A 22,212-nucleotide genomic window follows, 5' to 3' on the forward strand; every position below is an offset into this window, starting at 1 on the left:
GTTTTGAGATTCTTGAGTTAAGTAAAACTTTATGAGACGTTTTACATGCTTTAAACACTATGAATATTAACACTCAGTGGTTCATAAACGTTATTAGTCAACTATACCCTAACTTTCTGTGCCATGACAGAACTTCTGGCATAGTAAGTTACTGATTATGTTATTAAATGTAGTTACTGATTATGTTATTAAATTTATTTATCTACTAACAAAGATATCTTACTTAGATTAGCATTGAAATTGATATAAGCAAAACAGGTAGGTACTGCAAAACCCCAGGCAATCCAGCTTATTTATTATACCCAAACTTTTTGTGTTATTTCCAAGGAGTGTGAAAAAAAATAAAACACAAAATACAAGAGCTATCAGATTTTGCATTTTTTGTTTTTAGTAATGACACCTTTTACTGCAAAAAGGGAGGATTTCTGAGCAATCAAAGTTTATTCTTGTCACGTTATGTTAACTATGTTTTAAGTTATTTAGCCAATTTTTTGTTTGTTTTGGTTTTTTATTTGTTTGAGACAGAGTTTCTCTGTGTGTAGCCTTGACATTCCTAGAAATCTCTCTGTAGATCAGGTTGGCCTCAAACTCACAGAAATCCACCCGCCTCTGCCTCCCAAGTGCTGGGAATAAAGGTGTCCACCATCACTACCAAGCACTATTTTAGCAAATTTTTTATCTAATAATCTGTGTCAATACTTTGACTCATTCAAATTACTTCAAAATGCATAAAATACAATAAGCAATGTAAAGAGGTCAAACTTACATTTTATGAATACAGAATAATAAAATGTATTTTGGTGAAAATTATAAACATTAAATGCTTCATTCTATTTAGATGAGTCAAAAGTATCATTTATCCTCTTCCTCTTACTATTTTTCTTGACTTTTCTTGACCTGTCATGACAACTAAATCTCCTTACTATATAGCTCAAAAACAGTCACAAAGGAAACAACCAACATACCCTTACATTTCATGCCTTTATGCACTCAGAATCCATCAATATCAGTCAATTGATAACTACTGCCTAAAATGGCACAATGAAATTCATCATTTTGTGAAATTAAAATATACTAACATGTTTTTGTTTTAAGACTATATTGATAATGTCAGAAGAATCCAACAACATAACCCAGGCTTGCATATTTTCACATGGAAATATTCTTCAGTTATATCTTACAATTTCTTTCCTGAAAATGCTGAGGATAAAAGTCCATTTAGTATGGACCTAGTAGTTCCAAACCTAACATAAACTGCATGAGCAATACAAATCATGAGATGTATTTAATGTCAGTGCTATTTAATCTACAAATCACAATAAATATCCCAAGAAGTTGTAATGGTCTATAGAGAAAAAAAATTAAGTCACATTTCAACCGTAGCAATGAAATCTGCAGATAATGATTTCAAACAAAAACATGGCTAACACCTATACATTTGCTGAACTGTCAAGCTCTAATGAAACTAATGAAACTCTCCATCTGTTAATGTGACAGGAACAAGCTGATAAACGAAATCAGAACAACAGTCTATTCTGGCAAAACTAAGAACTTCCTGAAAACCTAGAAAAATATGTCCACAACAGATGGGTCACATAGAAATGAATACAACAGTCTGTCAAACTGAGTACTGTTCTAATTCTCTAAATTAAAATCAGTAGGAGCTCCACTTTCTAAGAGTCATGTGGCACTAGGAAGACCAAAGGGGATGAAATCTGAAGATGAACATACACACTTCTGATGTGACCTAAGGGGTCATACTCTCAGGTTTCCTGTCAAACATACTAAATTCAGGTAAATTCCTTACCAGTTAACTTCTTCACAGGTTGGAGCCGAACACTGATAGACTGATGTGTGAGTAAGGGGGAGGATGGAAGAGAGCGAGACATGCCCTCCATAATCCGAATGTGCTGCATACCTTCACTCACTGCAAGTGGTGGAACAGCGTAGTCTGGCTCAAAAGCACAGTCGCTTTCTGTGGAGATGCCACCTGTTAAAAAGGAAAGGATGGTATAAAAAAAAAAACCAATGAGAAAAGGATTTTTCCTTCTTTACTAAAATTCTAGGATGACTCAGAACATTATTTCTCTCTCTCTAACACACACACACACACACACACACACACACACACACACACACACACAGAGTGCAGAATATTTGTTTACACTGTCAAGATGTGTCTTGGCCAAGGGGTTTTCTGATTGGCTTAATAAAGAGCTGAATTACCAACAGCTAGGCAGAAAGAGGTTAAGCAGGACTTCCTGGGACAGAAAGGAGTCTGGGAGGAAGAAATGAGTTGCCAGCCAGACTCAGAGGAAACGGAATGTGCAGGAGGAGAGGTAAAAGCTACTAACCATGTGGCAGGATGTAGATTAATAGAAATGGGTTAGTTTAAGTTATAAGAACTACTTAGAAACAAGTCTAGCTATAGGCTGAACTTTCATAATGAATAAGAAGTCTTCATGGCATTATTTGGGAGCTAGCTTGTAGAACAAAGACTTTTGATACATATGGTATCTACTGTGGGGGCACATATTTCCACAAGTTTCTTAAAGTACCAAGCATGCAAAAACGGAGCCAGACAGGACTTCCTAGTCCCACATTTTCTCAGAGATACAGCTCCTGGCCGTTGCCTGCAGGCTTGATCCAGCCAGCGCCATGTGCAGAGTAGTGCAGAAGGTTTAAAGGCTTGGCTCATGTAGTCAAAAAAGGCTGCAGGCATTGAATAAAGCAATCTAGACCAAGGGACCAAGAAAACCTTTAAACAGATACAGTAAAAAAAATGAGTATAGACAGTCATAAAAAACAAACAAATAATTAAAAAATAATAAAGTCTTTAAAAAGAGTAAAATACTATAAAAAGGTAAGCCATGTAAGGAGGGGAAATATTAAACACAGGGAGTTTGGATCTTATATGGTGCTTGGTTAATTTTGAATTTTTGGAATTCTAATTAACAGAGAATGGTAGCTGCTGAGAGACAATGGATTATGGAAGGAACTGCTGAATTAAACGAGCCTTTATACTTCAGGGACATCCTGGCTGTCGACTGAAGCTTCTGTCCCACTGGGGGCTTCAGTTGTTCAGTCCCAAAGAAAACACACAGAGGTCTACATTAATTATAAACTGATTAGCCTATTAGCTCAGGCTTCTTATCAACTCTTATAACTTATATTTGCCCATAATTCTTGTCTGTGTTAGCCATGTGGCTTGGTACCTTTTTCGGTGAGGCAGTCACACCTTGCTTGCTCTGTGTCTGGCTTCCTCTGTGTCTGGGTGACTACTGCAGACTGAAACTTCCCTCTTCTCATAGTTCTTACCTCTACTTCCTGCCTGGACGCCCCACCTATACTTCCTGCCTGGCTACTGGCTAATCAGCATTTTATTAAAAATAATACAATTGACAGGATAAAAGACCACTGTCCCACAGTACATCCCTCCCTTTTTATTTTAAAACAAGAACTCTGAATCTAATATCCTTTGTTTAGTTTTTCTCCTGATCATTATCTATAATAACTTGTAACCAATATTCTAAACAAAGGAAAATATCTATAGTCCATTTTTCGGGAATGTAGGTGTAGTTTTACAGTCTACTTCCTACTGATTGAGGGTGCTGATAATCTTATGGGAACCCAAAGAAAATTTAAAATTATGGTCAAGTCCTGACTAGAGTATCCTGAGAGGCTTGATCATCTCAGGCAGCAGTCTTTGAACTGTTTTGTATGTATAACTCAGACATCTGGGCCATTCCTTCTATTGGAGATTTTTCAGGGGGGTTTCCTTGGTCAAACCTGATTTTTCTTAATGCAGAATGAATGCACAGTCCCTCATTTCCTGTGGAAATAAAAGTAAAACGTCTTCTCCAAATAACATATCTTTTGACTTAAATTTTAAAATCAAAGAATTTTTAAAACACATATATTGGATTAATCCAGCAATATTTATAATCAAATGTCTTTTAGCAGCTTCTTCTCCTTCCTCACTTATCAAACAATTTAAAGACAACACAATAACATACAGTATCCAGACTCTCTATTTTTTATATTTACATGACTTTATTTTAACCTATTTTTTATTTTTATTTTTACTTTTTGGCTTTTTGAGACAGGGTTTCCTCTGTGTATCTTTAGCTGTTCTGGAATTCACTCTGTAGACCAGGCTGTTCTTGAACTCACTGAGATCTGTGTGCCTCCGCCTCCCAAGTGTTGGGATTAAAGGTGCGTGCCACCGTACTTTGATTTTACAGAGATCCATCTGTCTCTGCTTCCCAGGTGTTGTGATTAAAGGCGTGTGCCACCCAACCATTCTCTTTCTTTCTTATTTTAAGGACTTTATTTTTTTCTTTTTTACATATATTTTTAAACACACTGTAAACTGTTTAAAGGTTTCTTTTGTCTGAAACTATCTTTACTATATCTCTCTTTTTGACCACATGAGTCTTTAATTTGCTAAGCAATATGGCTAGGATTAAAGCCCTGGCTTTGACAGGTAGATCCACCCCATTCCTTAGCTTTCCGAAAGACTAGCCTCATAGCAGAGGTACTGGCCAGAATCATGTTTAAAAGCCACAACTCTATGGCCTTTCAAGGTCCCTGCCACCACCAAAAAGTATATTGTCAGCTTTTTATCAACATTATATAACTGTTTCGTGGCAGGACCTCTTAAAAGAGTTGTAAGGTTTTGGAGCTAAGCTGAGTCAGGAAGCCTCTCTTAAATGAGAGCACTTGTCTCTAGCAAGCAGAGCCCACCTGAGAAAATACTATCAACAAGCCATGCTTAAATTCTTTTCTGTCTAGAATTACTTCCCAAGCTCTCTCAGGCTTTATGTGGATGTAGTTGCCCCATACTGGGCACCATTTGTTGACTGAGGTTTCTGTGGGACAATTGTTTTTTATCCTGTCAATTGTATTATTTTTAATAAAATGTTGATTGGCCAGTAGTCAGGCAGGAAGTATAGGTGGGGCAACCAGGCAGGAAGTAGAGGCAGAAATTATGAGATGAAGGAAGTTTCAGTCTGCAGTTGTCACTCAGACACAGAGGAAGCCAGACACAGAGCTATGCAAGATGTGACTGCCTCACCAAAAATGATACCAAGCCACATGGCTAACACAGACAAGAATTATGGGCTAATATAAATTGTAAGAGTTGATAAGAAGCCTGAGCTAATAGGCCAACCAGTTTATAATTAATGTAGACCTCTGTGTGTTTTCTTTGGGACTGAACAACTGAAGGACCGGGTGGGACAGAAACTTCAGTCAATACTTGGCATCAGAATGGAGTCAAGAAATGGGTTGCATTGGGGAAGAGGTCGTGCTTTTGTTTCCACAGGAAATGAAATGCTATGGATTCCTTCAAAATAAATGGAGATCAGATTTGATCGGGGAAGACCTAAGGATCTTGGCTACAGCCCGAAAGGGAAAAGCCAAGAAAGACTACAGGACAGGTGACATATATGCTGATCCCTCAACATGGGAACAGCACTGAGACTGGATAAAACATGAAAAATCTTGTTGGCTGTAGAGTCCTCATGATTTATTACATGCCATCCTTTCATATGACATGGATAGAGACTTATATTACAGTTTGGCTATGCAGTCCAAATCGACATATCAAGTTGATAGATGCCTTTTACTTGCTCAAACATAGAACAGAAAAACATCCTTAGCTGAACTGTGTACACCACATATTCCATACTTGTGCTAATACAGATATATTAACATATATACCTTTAAAAGTTTATGTGTTTTCAGAAAAAAAGGACCAGACACCAATAAATACAAGTAGCCCAGGTGATCCAGCCTCTCAGAATGTCTGTTGCAGTTTCCACAAAATTATGCATACAAAACAACTTTAAAGCTGCTAGCTGAGATGGGACAACAAATAATACAGCTAGCTCTCCCAGGACTTGACCATTTTCTCAATTTTCTCAGGATACCATAAAGATGTCATTGCCCCCAGATAGCAGGAAGTATTTTAAGCACACAACGCCCACATTCCCAAGAGGTGGGGTGGGCGGTTCTTCGTCATTCAATGGATGTCAGCATTTAGGAGAGTTGGTTACAAGCTGTTATTGGTCATGTTAAGGGAAGAAACTAAGAAAGGGAAGTTAGACTCAAGGATCTCTTTCTGAAAAGAAAACGGGGGAGGAATAGGAATGATAGAACAAAAGAGTAGATTCTTGAATCTACTTTAAACTAAAAAAAGCAACTATTAATCTCAAATATTTTACATTGGTATGGATTTTTTATATTGACAACATTTAAGGTTATTTTGTTAGAAAATCTATGTTTCTACTCTTGTTTAAAATATTTTGTATACTGATACAAATTTAAGGGTATTCTTGTTATGTTGTATATATGTTTCCATTCTTTTTTTGGTATTGTATCTACGCAGCTCATTTAAAAACATAATGTATAATTATAAAAATCAGGTTAGTAGTTAGTTATCAATAATAATCCAACTTGTAGTCATATTATGCTTTCAAGGTTAAACAGAGATATATTTTAGACAGACGGGTGGTCTTCAAACACTACAGAGACCTATAGAATAAGGCATTTAGTTTATTTTAATAACCTAAGACTTTTCATCTAAGCCATAGGCCAAACTTTCATAATTAATAAGAAGTCTCCATGTCATAATTTAGGAGTGGCTGGTGACACAGAGAAAGACTCATTTAACACACACACACACACACATACACACACACAAATTCATTTGTATATTTTCTGGGAGGGAGGAAGGGAGGGATGGATGGAAGGAGGGAAGGAAACAGGTAAGGAAGAAAGGAGAGAAAGGGAAAAAGAAAAAGAGAGACTGGCTCTTACAAGGATATCTCCCATAAAATTAAAGACAATAGTGCACTGCCAGGACTGCAAAAACAAACACATCTTAGAGAAGATATCATGATAAGTCTCAAATTATTTATGCAAATTTGCATAAATAATATCTGGCCATCAATTAACAGTAACATATATATATTGAACAGGATTAATCAGAAAAATGATGTAAGTTGGGACTATAAGTCATGGGCAGAGTGCTTGTTTCACATGTTTATGGACCTAGGTTTGATATTTAGTACTGAATAAACAAATAAATATGTGTGTGTGTGTGAGAGAGAGAGACAGAGAGAGAGACAGAGAGAGAGACAGAGAGGTGGGAGGGAGGGAGGGAGGGAGAGAGAGAGGGAGAGAGGGAGAGAGGGAGAGAGAGAGAGAGAGAGAGAGAGAGAGAGAGAGAGAGAGAGAGAGAGAGAGAGAGAGAGAGAGAGAGAGAGAGAGATGAGAACAAGGGGAGAAAGCCAAATGAATCAAAAACCTGACAAAAGATACAATGTGTTGACCAAAATATTATAGCATTTAAAGGAGTATGTTTAGTATGTTAAGAAACTAAAAGTTTAGAATTTGTGTTAAAAGATGAAATTTAAATTTAGATGAATTTGAAAGCCAATTTACATAAAAGAGAACTAGAAAGCTGAACGATGTGTTGGAAAAAGTTAGAATGACGACTAGAGTCACAAGAACAGAAGTGAAGATGATGACACTGTGGCAAGTAAGCACAGGCACTTGCCTCTAAGCCTGACCACCTGTGCTCAATCCCCAGGAACCACACAGGAAGAACAGAACCAGCTCCTGCAAGTTATCCTCTGACCACCAAATACATACTGTGGGCATGTATGTATGTGCTTACACATATACACGCACAAAATATTTTTTAAATAATTATTCTATTCTATCTATCTATTTTTGTTTTTTTGAGATAGGTTTTTCTGTGTAGCCTTGGCTGCCCTGGCACTCACTCTGTACACCAGGCTGGCCTCAAACTCACGGAGTTTCACATGCCACTGCCTCGTGAGTGCTGGGATTAAAGATGTGTGCTACCATGCCTGGCTCAAAATATTTTTGATAAAGAATAATTTTACTATAATGGAAATGTGTGCTTGAATAAATGATACCAAAAGTATGATCAACAAAAAACCATTTTGGTTATCAAAGAATGCTCTTAAAAGGATGAAAATACAATTCTCAGAATGGGAAAATATTTGCAAATATTTTTGATGAGTCTAAGGTCTAGGATATACAAAGAACTCTTATAATTCAACAACAACACACACACCAATTAAAAACTGAGCAAACAACTTTTACAAAGGACTTACAAGTGGTCCCTCTGTGTAGTGAGAGCTGCGGGCTGTGTTCCTGCCACCTGGCTCCCGGCCGCCTGGCTAGCTTATGCCCCGAAATAACAACACACAAATTATATTCATTTAAACACTGCGTGGCCCATTAGTTCCAGCCTCTTATTGTCTAATTCTCACATCTTGATTAACCCATTTCTAATAATCTGTGTAGCACCACGAAGTGGTACCTTACCGGGAAAGATTAAGCATGTCTGACCTGGTGGCTCGCTTCATGGCGACTGTCCTAGAGAGGAGAGGCAGGGCAATTGCCCAAGGCATCTGCCTGACTCCCAGCATCCTGTTCTGTCTACTCCACCCACCTATGTTCTAACCTATCAGGCCAAGCAGTTTCTTTATTAATTAACCAATGAAATCATCAGATAGATAGAAGACACACCTAAATCACCTCTGTATGTGAAAAGATACTGAAGCTTTCTATAAAAGTCAAGCAAAGACAAATGAGACCCTTCTTTATGGTCAATTAGATTCACTTTTAAGAACAAAAAAAATAAATAAACAAATACTTTAAAAAATGGGCCAGAGTGATGGCTCAGTAAATGAGAATGCTTGCTGCAAACCCTGATGATCTGAGATCAATTTCCAGAACCTATATTGTGGAAAGAGAAAACTCATTCCTGCAAGTTCATCTTGATATGGGTGTGTATGTTTATGGTGTATGACTTGTATGTGTGTGTTACGTACGGTATGTGAATTGTATGTATATGTTAAAGAATGTGAATTGTATGTGTGTTATAGGATGTGAACTGCATGCATATGTTATAGAATGTGAACTGTATATATGTTACATCATGTGAATTGTATGTTTGTGTTAAAATATGTGAACTGTAGTCCAATGAAGAATGACACAGGTATTTACCTCTAACCACATATTTTTCAGCCCAGAAGTATAGAAATCATTACAAATTTATTCTCTTACCAACCTTTTGCCATACATAACTATGTTTTGCAGATTATCAATCTAAATAATCAAAAATAATTGGTAGACATATAGAGAAATTGGACCACCATACTAATGGTAGGAGTGAAAAATGGTGTACTTTGTAAAATAGACGGCTCATCCAAAAGTTAAACACAGAATCACCATAAAACTCTATTCTTTCTTTCATGTATATAACCAAACACACTGAAAACATGTTTATTACCCAAACTTTGACACGAATGTTTGCAGAAGCATTACTCATAATATCCAAAAGTAGAAACAACACAAATGCATCATAAACTAAACAGATAAGCAAAATGTGATATAGTATTTTACATAAATGAAGTATTATTTGGCTATCAAAGGGATGATGGCCTAACAAATACTAAGCAGTTAAAAAAAACCTTGAAAGCACAATGTTCAGTGCAAGAAAGTCACAAACAGCCACACACTATATGATTCTGCTTATATGAGATGCTCTGGAGAGATGAATCCCGAAAGACAAGTAGACAGCAGTTTCCAGAGCATCCCAGGAAGAGGGAGGGGACCGCTGCTCAACAGGCCTGGTGCTTTCTTTTGCAGTGACAGATGAAGGACAGTGATGTTTGTGTAGCACGGTGCATATGTGGAGAGCCACTGAATAGTACATATACTTGGAAGTGGTGAGTTTCATGTCATGGAATTGTAGTAAGATGAAGAATGACACAGGTATTTACCTTTAACCACGTTATTTTTTCAATCCAGAAGCATGGAAATCATTGCTAATTTCTTCTCTTACCAACTCTTTCCAACACATGACTAACAGTTTTGCAGATTACCAATCCAAAATATATTTCAAAATGCCATGTTCTGTCCACCCTCCTTAGTCCTGACCATTATTAATGTGCCATCAATCTTCAGGAGCAAAAATATAGGATCTATTCCTTCTCCTTGGATTTTAGAAATTTTACTAGGATACTGAAGCTTTATTCTTAGTCTCTGATCACTGTTTAGTGTGTTCTATTTTCCCTCCCCAATGCTTGAGCAGATGGATATTGTATCTCCTAGACCTATTTACTCAAGTCTGGTTTTCTAACATTAGGTTTCTAATCATTAGGATTTCATGAACATATCTGAAATTGATTTATCTACAATTGATTATTACATTATTTTCAGATTAGTAAAAAAGAGGTATTCCATCATAGTAATTTACAAATTAAAGAGTCTTTTGGTGATCAAAATCAGCAACAGATTTTTTTTTATTAAGGAATATACTCAAAATTCTGCATTTCATTTACTGAAGTACCAGTTTTCAATTACAATGTTCCGCTGTTAAAAATGAGCTGATAATTTTAGGATCTGATAATCCTCCTTAAGGAATCATAGTGCAATTAGTCCAGTTTGGCTGTCCTAGTTCATTTCTCTGCTTAGAAACATTTTCTTTTTATCTTCTTTGTCCTATAAAATTATGCTTTAACTCATTGATGCTACAAACAAAATCTAAAAATGTATGTTTCAATTAAAATGTTGGTGAATATTAACAGAATTTGATTACATAATAGCTTCCATTAAATAACCAGCCTCAAAATGCAGCAGAAAACAAGCTTCCTTATTCTTAGGAATCTGCAGTTTGACTATAGATCCTCTGGTACGTTCTGAGCTCTACAGAAGTTGACTAGTCACCACTTCTCATGTTCAGCACCCCAAAAATGTGTCACTAATGGTGGGCCTAGTCACTGAAGGGCCAAGAGAAAACATGGCATGCTACACAGAGAAACAGAGGGTTTTTCTATTAGGGAACTGTGGATTGAGCTCTGCAAAGAAGAGTGAGACCAAGGAGGGTGTGAATACACATGGAGGTTAGAACAGACAGGCAAAGTCAGAGCACATAGGATCACTTGGTGCTCCACTTTTGTCTAAGCATAGAAGATGGGGTGGTGACAGGAAGAACATACTGCCCGGTTTGACTCTTTTCTACACTCTAATTTGGTTTAAATGCAACTTATTATTATTTTCCACATCCAGGTATCATACTGGCAAAAAGTCTCTGGGACAAGAGAGCGTTCAATCAGGTAGACCAGTTGTGTTGCTGAGCTTGCATATGCAGAACAACTGACAACCTACCAGAGGTCTTAACAACCAGCAAGCTCCAACAGGAAATGTGTGGTGAGGATCTGTCTGCAAATTGTCGTTTCTGGTCTAACCTGTTCAGAAAAAAGTAACTCACTATCCTATAGTTTACCTTCCCGGGGAGAGGGCAGCAAAGTGTCTCCATTATCCACTTAATAGTCATCTATTTTATTTGTTTGGGCTTTATTTGGATTTTTTGTTTTGTTCACTACTTGTGCTAATATTTTGTTTCCTATCATTATTATCTCTCATTCTTCTACCCCATATTCTTTTTCCTGTTTTGCCTTTTCTCTCCCTTTTCCTTCCCTTTTCCCTTGGTTTATACTGTTATTATTTGTTAATACTTTTTTTAACCTTTGGTAACTTTTAAATCCTTAAGTTTTCATACAAGCATGTATTATAGCTTAGATATGAAATGTTTACCACCAGCTCGTGTTAAAATCCTGATAGCTCTCTATTTGATGAATATTCTGGAAATTTCAAGAGCTAGAGACCATATGAAGTAGGTAGGTAACCAGGTCCCTTTCCTTTCCTCCTCCCTCCCTCTCCATCCCTCTCCCCCTCTCTCCCCCCCTCTCCTTCCTCCTGTCTGTCATGAGTTGATTAACTCTCCTTTGCCACAGCTTACCACTGCCACAATGTTCTGTTCTAAAATACAACCAGAAAAATGGAGCCAACTATTCTGTGACTCATTTCTCTAAAATATGAGTCAAAATAAATTCTCCATGGCTTAAAATGATTCTGTCTGAAAATGGGTCACAGTTCTACAAAAGTAATACAATACCTAATACTGTTACTAATAGAATGAATATCAATGCAAAATGTCTAGTACTGAAGACATTTAATGACCCAAACAGACAAGACCAGAAAAGAACATCTCTGTGTCACTGTGGTGATTTGAAAAAAGAAAAAAGAAAAAAAAGACCACCAAAGGGAGTGGCACTATTAGGAGATGTGGCCTTGTGGAGTAAGTATGGTCTTATTGGAGGAAGCGTTGTCACTGTAGAAGTAGGCTTTAAGGTCTCGTATATGCTCAAGATACTGCCCAGTGTCTCACACCACTTCCTGCTGCCTGCACAAGATGTAGGAATCTCATCTACCTCTCCAGCATCATGTCTGCCTACACACTGCCATGTTCCACCATGCTGATAATGGACTGAACCTTTGAACTCAATTAAATGTTAAATTAAATGTCAATTAAAGTCATCCAATTAAATGTTTTCCTTTTGCTCTGGTCATGGTGTCTTGTCACAGCAATAGAAATCCTAACTAAAACAGTCACATAATAGTTAAAATGCTAGCAGGTGAAAACAAAGAGAAAATACTAAAAGCTACAAGAAAGTAACTCCATATTGCTTACAAAGGCAAACACATCAGAATTTATCAGCTCTCTCACCAGAAATTCTAAAAGCAAGACAGTGTGGAATGGTCTATTTCAAATAGCAATGCAAACAAACAAACATATGCAGTGGTGTTATCATGTCTCACAAACATTGTTTTGTACCAAGCAAGAGTTCAGCCTTGTAGGGCAGGCTTTAGTCAATCAGAAAGTAGTTGGCTATTTCAATCACATCTGTGCCACTACTAAATCAGCAGGCATGTCCTGCCAGGACAGTTGTTACCAGGTTCACAACCAGGTAAGACAGCGATCATTTTTCTCTACTGGTAGGTAGCATGTATAATAACATAGCAGAAGGAAAACACTCCACTGCAGCCCTATCTAAGTATCCTGTTCTACCTCATGAGAAGAAAAGAAAATGGAAAAGCAAGCAACCAGACCAAAAAACAAACAAAACTGAGTATATAAGTTTCCAATGAAAGTGCATAAGATCATCCAAAGACTAAATATGAATCAGAGAAGAAATACTGTTTTCTTTCCTATACACCAGAACACAACATAACTATATTTCAGAAACACACAACAACAACAACAAACCACGGAGATAAAAACTTATCCCAGTGGTTCTCAACTTTCCTAATGCTGCAACCCTTTAATACAGTTCCTCCTGTTGTGGTCATTCCCAACCATAAAATCATTTCGCTGCTATTTCCTAACTGTAATTTGGTACTGTTAGGAATTATAATGTAAATATTGGTTTTCTCCAATTGTCTTAGGCAATTCCTGTGAAAATGTCATTCGACCTCCATAAGGGTTGCAGCCCACAGGGTAAGACTTAAACCAAATGAACTAATTTCTTAATGGACAAAAATCTCTCAAACTTTTTACCAAAAAATATGAAAACTCTAAAAAAGATTATTTTTTTTAAAAAAAACTCTGGCCTCAGGAGTATGAAAAGGGGCTGTATTAATAAATTTTCCGTTAATTGTACAAAAGTATCTGAGATATTCAACATAATAGAGGAACAAGCTTATTTTGGCCTCAAGTTTGGTCCACTACTCCGGTCTCCAAATGCAGTGGGTTACTTGTGGAATTTACCTAAATAACTTTGTCAATTTTTAAATTAAACAAAGGCCTCAAAATGAAAATTATGAATATGTGGTGAACATAATCTGGTTGATTTGAGACATCAACATAAAAAATCAATATTCTTTTTGGAATTTAAGTAAAACGCAAATGGTATAAAAATGTATAGGATACAATCCTGTATAACCAGGTATATGAAGATACAGAAAAAATCTCAACTTGAAAGGGAAAAGACTTAGATGCAAACTCTAAGATGGTACAGATGCTGGAATTATAAAACAGATTTTAAGGCAACTATTATTAATAATGCTCCAATAAGTAGAGGTAAATATTTCTGATATGACTAAAAGATATACTTAAAATTCAGCACGCACTGAACATTTAGAGCACACCATTCTTTCTACCAGTCACATTTCAGATGCTACACATTGCCAAAGATTACATATTGCACCCTGAAACTTAGTTCTATATACAAACCAAAATTCAGTCTATAGAAGGCAAGGTACAAAGTGTCATCCAACACCAAGGACAGAACCACAAAAGGTGATTAACTCTTATAGCTCAATCATTCACTTCCCTCATAAGAGCCCTGTATGAAAGACAGACAAGTCTTGAGGAATGATTTTTACTTTTTAAAACTTATTATGTGGCAAATATTACAACTGATATTTTTAATTTTTGTTGATGAAGCAAATCATCACATTCTTGATACCTAGTTTACATACCTTTCCTTTCTGGCTCTTGGTAATTTCCCCTTCCCAATAATTCTATGTATTTTAAGTAACTTCTGATTATTTATCTATCATATATAAATCTTATAGTATTAAGTTTTCAAGTTGTCTTATTCTGCCCCCTTGTGGGAAACAGCTCTTTAATCTTTTACTGTGAATAAAACATTAAATACAATTTGCTCCTCCAATGAAATAAAATACATATAGATTCTATAATAATATTACTTTAGGCTTTACTAATAGGTTCCTTCCTCATCCTTTGCCATCCAACATAGCTTTCCATTAAGATTTATAAAGGGTTTTCCCCAGGTTTTTGTTATTATCTTTTATCAGAAAAACTTAAGATAATACTTTAGATCAAAATACTTCTATACATTCAATACAATTTTCAATCTTCTTAGTTGCCTTCTTAGTTCCTTTTCTTCCATAAATATGGATAAGTATGAAGTGACTTCTACAAGGTTTCTATTGCTGTTTAGACAAACAGCATATCATAATGCCTAAGTAGTCTAGTATGTTTTGATAGAAAATGAACTTGAAACTGCATATTACAATAACTTTAAAAGATTATAAATTATTACAAATAAATTTAAACACAGATGATGAAGAGGTAGAATACATTATTGACTACTTAAATTACATGAATATATCAATTTTAAGTAACAATTTCAGGACATTCTGTAAGAATAACCATACTATTCTACTTAAGAGAGAACAGGAAAAATTATACCTCAGTATTTAAAATATTCAAACTAATTTATTAATGTACATATATATCTATATACCCTTGAATATGTCAGCATGAGCTCTGAGAAACATATAAAATAATGATGATATTTTAGGTGAATGAAAGAACAACAGCTTGGTTAAAAGTCTTTTTGAGCTATTAACATTTGAAATACAAATATGGCTAATAACTACCCACACACATTCTAATACACCCCCAAGATCATAAAGAATTATTGGCAAGAGAGCAAATTTCAAGTTTAATTTTCTGAAAATAAAAGTGTTACAGTGAAAAAAATCAGCAAGAATGAATTCCAGAATTACAAGAGGACTACACACAAAGATGTTTCAAGAGGACGTATCATGTAAGTTCAGATCTTCCAAATACAACAAATAACAAATTCACAATTTAAATATCACAATCAAAAGTCCTAAATACGTATTACCAACAGCACATAGCCAGGCACTGATGTGGGAGGGCCTTCTGTTTTAATAAAGAAACTGCCTTGGCCAGCCCTTAGGTGGGTGGAGTAGACAGAACAGGAAGAAGGAAGTGAGGTAGATGGCTCAGTCAGATGCCACACCTCTCCTAAGTGAGATAAATCGCCATGCCTTGCCTCTCTGGGGCAGACCACCATGCCTCTCCTCAGGGAGAGAGATGCGATGAAGCCAGCCACCAGGTCAGACATGATGCATCTTTCCCGGTAAGACACCATGAGTGGTGTTACACAGATTATTCGATATGGGTTAGTCAAGATGTGAGTAAGAGGCTAAAAATAATGGGCCAGGCAGTATTTAAAAGAATACAGTTTCTGTGTAATTATTTCAGGTGTAAAGCTAGCCGTGTGGGATCCTGCCCGCACCTCATCACTACAAGGCACACTTGGTGCATGTCTATAAGTCCTAGCACTCAAGAGGCAGAGGCAGGAGGGTCACAGCAAGTCATTGCCACTCTGGTCTATCACATACCAAGTTTCAGGTCAGTCAAGCTACATTGGAAGATTCTGTCTCAAAAAAAAAAAAACTAACAAAAAGAAAAAAAAAATCAAAGGATGCAAAGCACTTTCTTATGGAAAATAATGTCATCTAGGTATGATAAGATTTCCAGCACCCAAATGGCATCTCATAACTGTCTGAATTCCAGTTACAGGGAATCCAATGACCTCATCTCACCTCTGTACAAACTGGGCACATACGTGGTATACAGACATACATACAGGCAAACATATATATACCACAGAAAATAATAATAAAGTCATAGAAAACAGAGTAAATGCAATTAGATGGAGGAAACTGAAGTCCATATCCAGAGCACGTGTACAAAGAAACAGCACAACTGCAGTTCAGAGTATTATCAGGCCTGGTTAAGCACAGAGGGAGAAATGTAAGGAGCAACATCCACAATCAACAATGTATGTAGAGCACAAGTAGTCAGGCTCATCTCCCATCTCCCACATGTATGGGGTTAACAGAAGACATCAGAGGTCTCTGCCCCTAAATTGGAGCAGAGAGCATGGGTGTGTCTGATAGAGTAAGCTAAGGCAGCAGGTTACCTCAAGACAGAAAAGATTCTCAAGCAAAAATATGCTGGTATAGTGCACCAGACCCCTTACATGTCCTCTATGGATGCATAAGCTATTCACAGTCAGACAGAGCAGATTATATGACAGGGTATCTGCTGTTACTTATTTGTTCTAAATGAACATGCACCTGTTCTGGTTGGTGGATATTTCTAGTATATTAATTATTAGGTATTCTGAATGTTATCCATTCATGAGGAATAGAAAATATCATACTAAATACAGAGGGGCAGCTAGTGAAATGGCTCAGTGGATTAAGATGCTTGCTGTCAAATCTGAAAACCTGAGTTCTGGACCTGGGGACTCACATGGTAGAATGAGAAAACAATTCATGCAAGTTGGCTTAAAAAGAAAATGAGTGAAATCTACTGCTTCTTGTTACATCTTTTTTTTCCAGTTCTGCCCAAGCAAGCCTGTCTCACAAGCCACTGTATCTAAGAAAACATAAGGCTCTGAGAGAGGGGAACTCTATGACTAAAGCACCAGGGGTATGAAGGAAGGAGAAATGAAGAGATCCATACTGACTGACTGAGATGTCAACATTCTTAATACCCGACAGAACAAGCAAACAGAAAATCAGCAAAGATACAGAGGACACGATTGAACATTATCAACCAATCTGACCACAATGACATTTATAGAACCTTCCATCTTTAAATAAAATATGTTCTTTTTGAAGTGCTCAAAAATATTACGGTAAATCATTTTATCATACACAGTGGTGTATACATACCACCTCAGGATTAAGACTCAAGTAGAGGAGGAGGATTGAGAGTTGGAGGCTTTGATGACTGAACTTCATTGTCAATATGAACTTAAAGTCACCATGGAAACACAGTTCTTGTATGCCCATGAAGGTGTTTCCAGAAGTTTTAACTGATCTGGGAAGATCTAGCCTAAATGTGAGCAACATTGTTCCCTGGGCTGGGATTCAGACTGAATACAAAGGAAAACATGAACTAGGTATCATATATTCATGGCAATTGGCTCACTCAATTCTGAGCTAGTGTGGGATTTCTTTTAAGTGTCTTTCTTCAATGGACTATACCTCTGAAACTGTGAGCCAGCCCCAATTAAAGACTTTCCTTTATAAGAGTTCTGTGGTCATGGTGTCTCTTCACAGCAATAGAACACTAAGACAACTACATAAGTTGCAACCAACCTCTAGGCTTCTTCCAGAACCTCCCTACCCACCCCTTTTATGCCATATCCAACTTTTCCACCCAGCCAGACACACCCCCCACACACTCCAGGGTTAGAGCAGGAGGCACATCCTGTAGACCAGCCCAATCCCTTCTGCCCACCTGACTTCATTACACTTAAGCCATTTTCAACTTCTAGACTCAACCTACCTACACATTCTCTCTTCTAACCCAACCTGCTCTATCCATATCAGACTTAGAACTACCAAAAGTAGTCCATATGCCCAGATCTCACTGCAAATATAATGGATCAAGTCAGTATCTTCTCTCCAAAACCTACCAGTCCTATAGAAATATTTGTCAATGTGAATTACCTACACTAACCCCAGTACAAAGAATTTAAAGCAAAAATCATAAACTTCAAAGAATTCAAGACTTTAAAGATGATACAAGAAACTGCTCAATAAAATTAAGGAAAAAGAGCTTGATAATAAACACCTAATGACAACCAAGAAAACACAAATATAAGGCTGATGGGAATGATGAAAACAAACTATGACTTGAGAACGGAATTTAGTGAGACAGAAACATATAAGGACTCAAGATGAAAAGTGCCACAGACTATGGATGTCAGGGGTCTGGGCCACAGGCTGTGGCTATGTTGATATCCGAGGGCCACGTCACCACCAGGGTCATGATGATCTGGGTGCTTGTGTTGCCACATGGGGCCTTGGTATCATCCAAGCCCAGGCTACTGCAGTGGGTCATATCTGGTCTATGGTCCAGCAGTAGCCAGATCTGGATTGATGTCCAGGGACTAAGTGGATGCCCAGGGTCTGGACAGCTAGCGGAGACCACGTTGGTATCCATGGCCTTGCTGCCTCCAAGGCCATACTGATCTAAGTGGCCTGTGATGCTACCAGAACCATGGTGATGTCAGGGTCCAGGCTGTTATTGAGGGCATTTCTGGGTCCATGTCCCTGCTGGGGTATGTGATGATGTCCATGGCTTATGTTACCACAGAGGTTAATAGCAACTACGTGAGTTGAAATCCCAGGGCTGTGCTGAGTGGGCCCTGCCCCTCACTGTACCTGGTATAGCTGGCCCTGGCTCTCACTAGACACTACATCAGGAGAGCTGCCCACCACCAACACTTGAGAGAGATGGCTTCAACCCTCACCATGGACATGGAAAAGACTCCATTGGCATGGGCCTAGGAGAGCTAGCTATGCCCCTTGCTTGAGGAAGTAGTACCAGTGGCCCTGAACAACCAGCTCAGAAAACACCCAGACCCACATCCTGGGCCCTGGGTTGGCCCACCTTAACATCTACCCCATCTGTGGGTGCTTCAGTGTGTCATGCAGTATACTCTTTTGTCCAGCCGCCCCCCCCCCCCCACACACAATGTTTTTTGCAATGACCTGTTGGTCTGGTTCAGGGCCTCTGGCACACCATCATTACTAGACCCTCACTGAAACTCTTCTCATATATCCTGTTGTTGCCTTGAGTTCCTTTCCCTGAGTCCCTTTCATGGTTCCAGAAGGTACCATGTAAGCTTCCAGGAAAGGGAAGCAACCAACAGCCTTACCCAGCTATGACACCTAAGAACCACAACCAGCATGACACAGTAACCCTAAGGGTGCAGTTATAGCAAGCATACATTGGTGATAACTAACAGGTCTCTTAACTGGTTAAGACCCGCTCACCAAGAGGGAAGTTATGGCTGACACTAGAAACCTACCCCACTGCCCAGAGCTCTTGGAGGAAAACCTTTAACAAACCTACAATTTAGGTATAAGTTTTTTTTTTTAAGGCAGATAGTTAGTAGTGCTAAACCAGCACAATCCCTAACTAAACTAAATATCTGCCCTTATACCTACAGATAAATGCGGTCCTAAATCAAGAAAACTTCTCTTTGCAATAGAAAGAGATCATTACAGAAAATCACAACCAATTACAAGTTATGGAGCCCAGTCCTAATGAATATATCTATAGAACAACTACCACACCTAAGGCTCAAGAAACATTTCAGAAGAAAGGGTGGAAGAATTGTAAGGTCCTGAGGATCAGGAATCTCACTGTGAAGACTATAGCTCCTGGTACTATCAGAGTTATGTTCATAAAGCTGCACCAACATGACTGTCTAAACATGAGCTAAACAAGTACAACAACAACAGACATATCAAAGTGGATGAGAGAAAAGACCACTTTACCTCAACCCTCCACAAAGAACTAGAGGCAACTAAAGGATGCTGGAAAAGGGAGAAAGAGTCTACTTCAGGGAAGAGCATACCAGTTGGTTCAGTTCTGAAAACACACATACAAGTAAAATTAAACAGACTGAACAGTTTTTATTTAGTGTGTACACACACATAAACACACATTAAAAAATAAGGGAGTGTTTAGGGAAGGAGCTGAAATGATGTAATTATATTATAATCATAAAATAACAAAACTGAATAGTAGCCAGATCAGGAAAAGAGTTTAATTAAAATGCAATAAAATAAACCAAAAAACAAAAACAAAAAAAAACTTAAAGGGAAATAAGCAGAAAGATTCTAAAAGAATGCAACAATTTTACCATTTCTTCTTAAGACAGTTATGTTGAAAATATTATATTGATGAAAAATTTTAAATCCAGTATGTGGGGGCTGGAGTAGCTCAGCTGGGAGACTACTGGCCTAGGAAGTCCTAGGAAGAATCCTCATCCTGTACCACATAAACTGGATGTGGTGGTGCACACCTGTAATCACTTAGGAGGAGGTGAGAGGACCAGAAGTTCAAGGTCAGCCTGAGATAAAAGAGACTGTGCCTTTTAAAAATTAATAAAAAAGAAAGATATATGCTTCCCTGCTCCCATATCCACCCTTCCTATATCCCAAGTATCCCATTCCCCCAAGCTCTCCCCACCCTCCCCTTCACACTTTTCTCTCCCCATCTCCCCTTGCCCCCATCCCAGCCCAACCCCAAGTTCCCAATTTTTGCCCGGCAATCTTGTCTACTTCCAATATCCAGGAGGATAACTATATGTTTTTCTTTGGGTTCACCTTCTTATTATTTTCTCAAGCAGGGAAGCATATATCTTAATTAAGGAAGCCATCTTAGGGTTGTCAAGAGTCTTGACTCTAGAGGGGTCCCCAGGTATCCAGGGAGATGCCCCCAGCTAGTTCCTTGGGCAGCTGAGGAGAGGGAGCCGGAAAAGGCCAGATGTTATAGCCATACTCATGAATATCTTGCATATCACCATAGAACCTTCACCTGGCAATGGATGGAGATAGAGACAGAGCCCCACATTGGAGCACCGGACTGAGCTCCCAAGGTCCTGATGTGGAGCAGGAGGGAGAACATGAGAAAGAAAGTCAGGACCGTGAGGGGTGCGTTCACCCACTGAGACGGTGGGACAGAACTAACGGGAGATCACCAAGTCCAGTTGGAATGGGACTGATGGAACATGCGACCAAACCGGACTTTCTAAATGTGGCTGACGGTGGAGGATGACTGAGAAACCAAGGACAATGGCAATGGGCTTGGACTCTACGTCATGGATGGGCTCTGTGTGAGCCTTGTCTGTTTGGTTGCTGACCTTCCTGGTCCTGGGGGGAGTTGGAAGGACCTTGGAATTAACATAGTGAAGGGAACCCTGATGGCTCTTTGGCCTGGAGAGGGAGGGAGTGGGGGTGTGGGTGGAAGGGAGGGGAGGGAAGGGGAAGGAGGAGGGAAGGAGATGGAAATTTCTAAGAAAACACCATCCTGAGTGAGGTAACCCAGGCCCAAAAAGATGAACATGGGATGTACTCACTCATAATTGGTTTCTAGCCAAAAATAAAGGACATCAAGCCTATAATTCGTAAAAAAAAATCCTAGAGAAGATATATAAGAAGGTGAATCCAAAGAAAAACATAGTTATCCTCCTGGATATTGGAAGTAGACAAGATTGCCGGACAAAAAATGGGAACTTGGGGGTGGGGTGGGATGGGGGGTTGGGGGTTGGGGAGAGAAAAGTGTGAAGTGGAGGATGGGAAGAGCTTGGGGGAATAGAATGGTTGGGATATAGGAAGGGTGGATATGGGAACAAGGAATTATATATCTTAATTAAGGGAGCCATTCTAGGGTTGGCAGAGACTTGACTCTAGAGGGGTTCCCAGGTGTCCAGGAAGACGCCCCCAGCTAGTTCCTTGGGCAGCTGAGGAGAGGGTGCCAGAAATGTCCAGATCCTATTGCCATACTCATGAATATCTTGCATATCACCATAGAACCTTCACCTGGCATTGGATGGAGAAAATGACAGAGCCCCACATAGAAGCACCGGATTGAGCTCCCAAGGTCCTGATGAGGAGCAAAAGGAGGGAGATCATGAGCAAGGAAGTCAGGACCGTGAGGAGTGCGTG

General features: G+C 38.4%; 1 protein-coding gene across 1 annotated transcript in view; it reads right to left on the bottom strand.

Moving 5' to 3' along the window:
• Tanc2 (tetratricopeptide repeat, ankyrin repeat and coiled-coil containing 2) overlaps positions 1-22,212 on the bottom strand; it is a 306,319-nt gene that overhangs the window by 196,555 nt on the left and 87,552 nt on the right. The window contains exon 4 of the mRNA XM_042055015.1: positions 1,808-1,990. Coding sequence (XP_041910949.1) covers positions 1,808-1,990 — 183 coding nt within the window. The remainder of the gene's footprint in view (positions 1-1,807; positions 1,991-22,212) is intronic.

Source organism: Arvicola amphibius, chromosome 4, assembly GCF_903992535.2.
Source record: "Arvicola amphibius chromosome 4, mArvAmp1.2, whole genome shotgun sequence".
Taxonomy (NCBI): Eukaryota; Metazoa; Chordata; class Mammalia; order Rodentia; family Cricetidae; genus Arvicola; species Arvicola amphibius.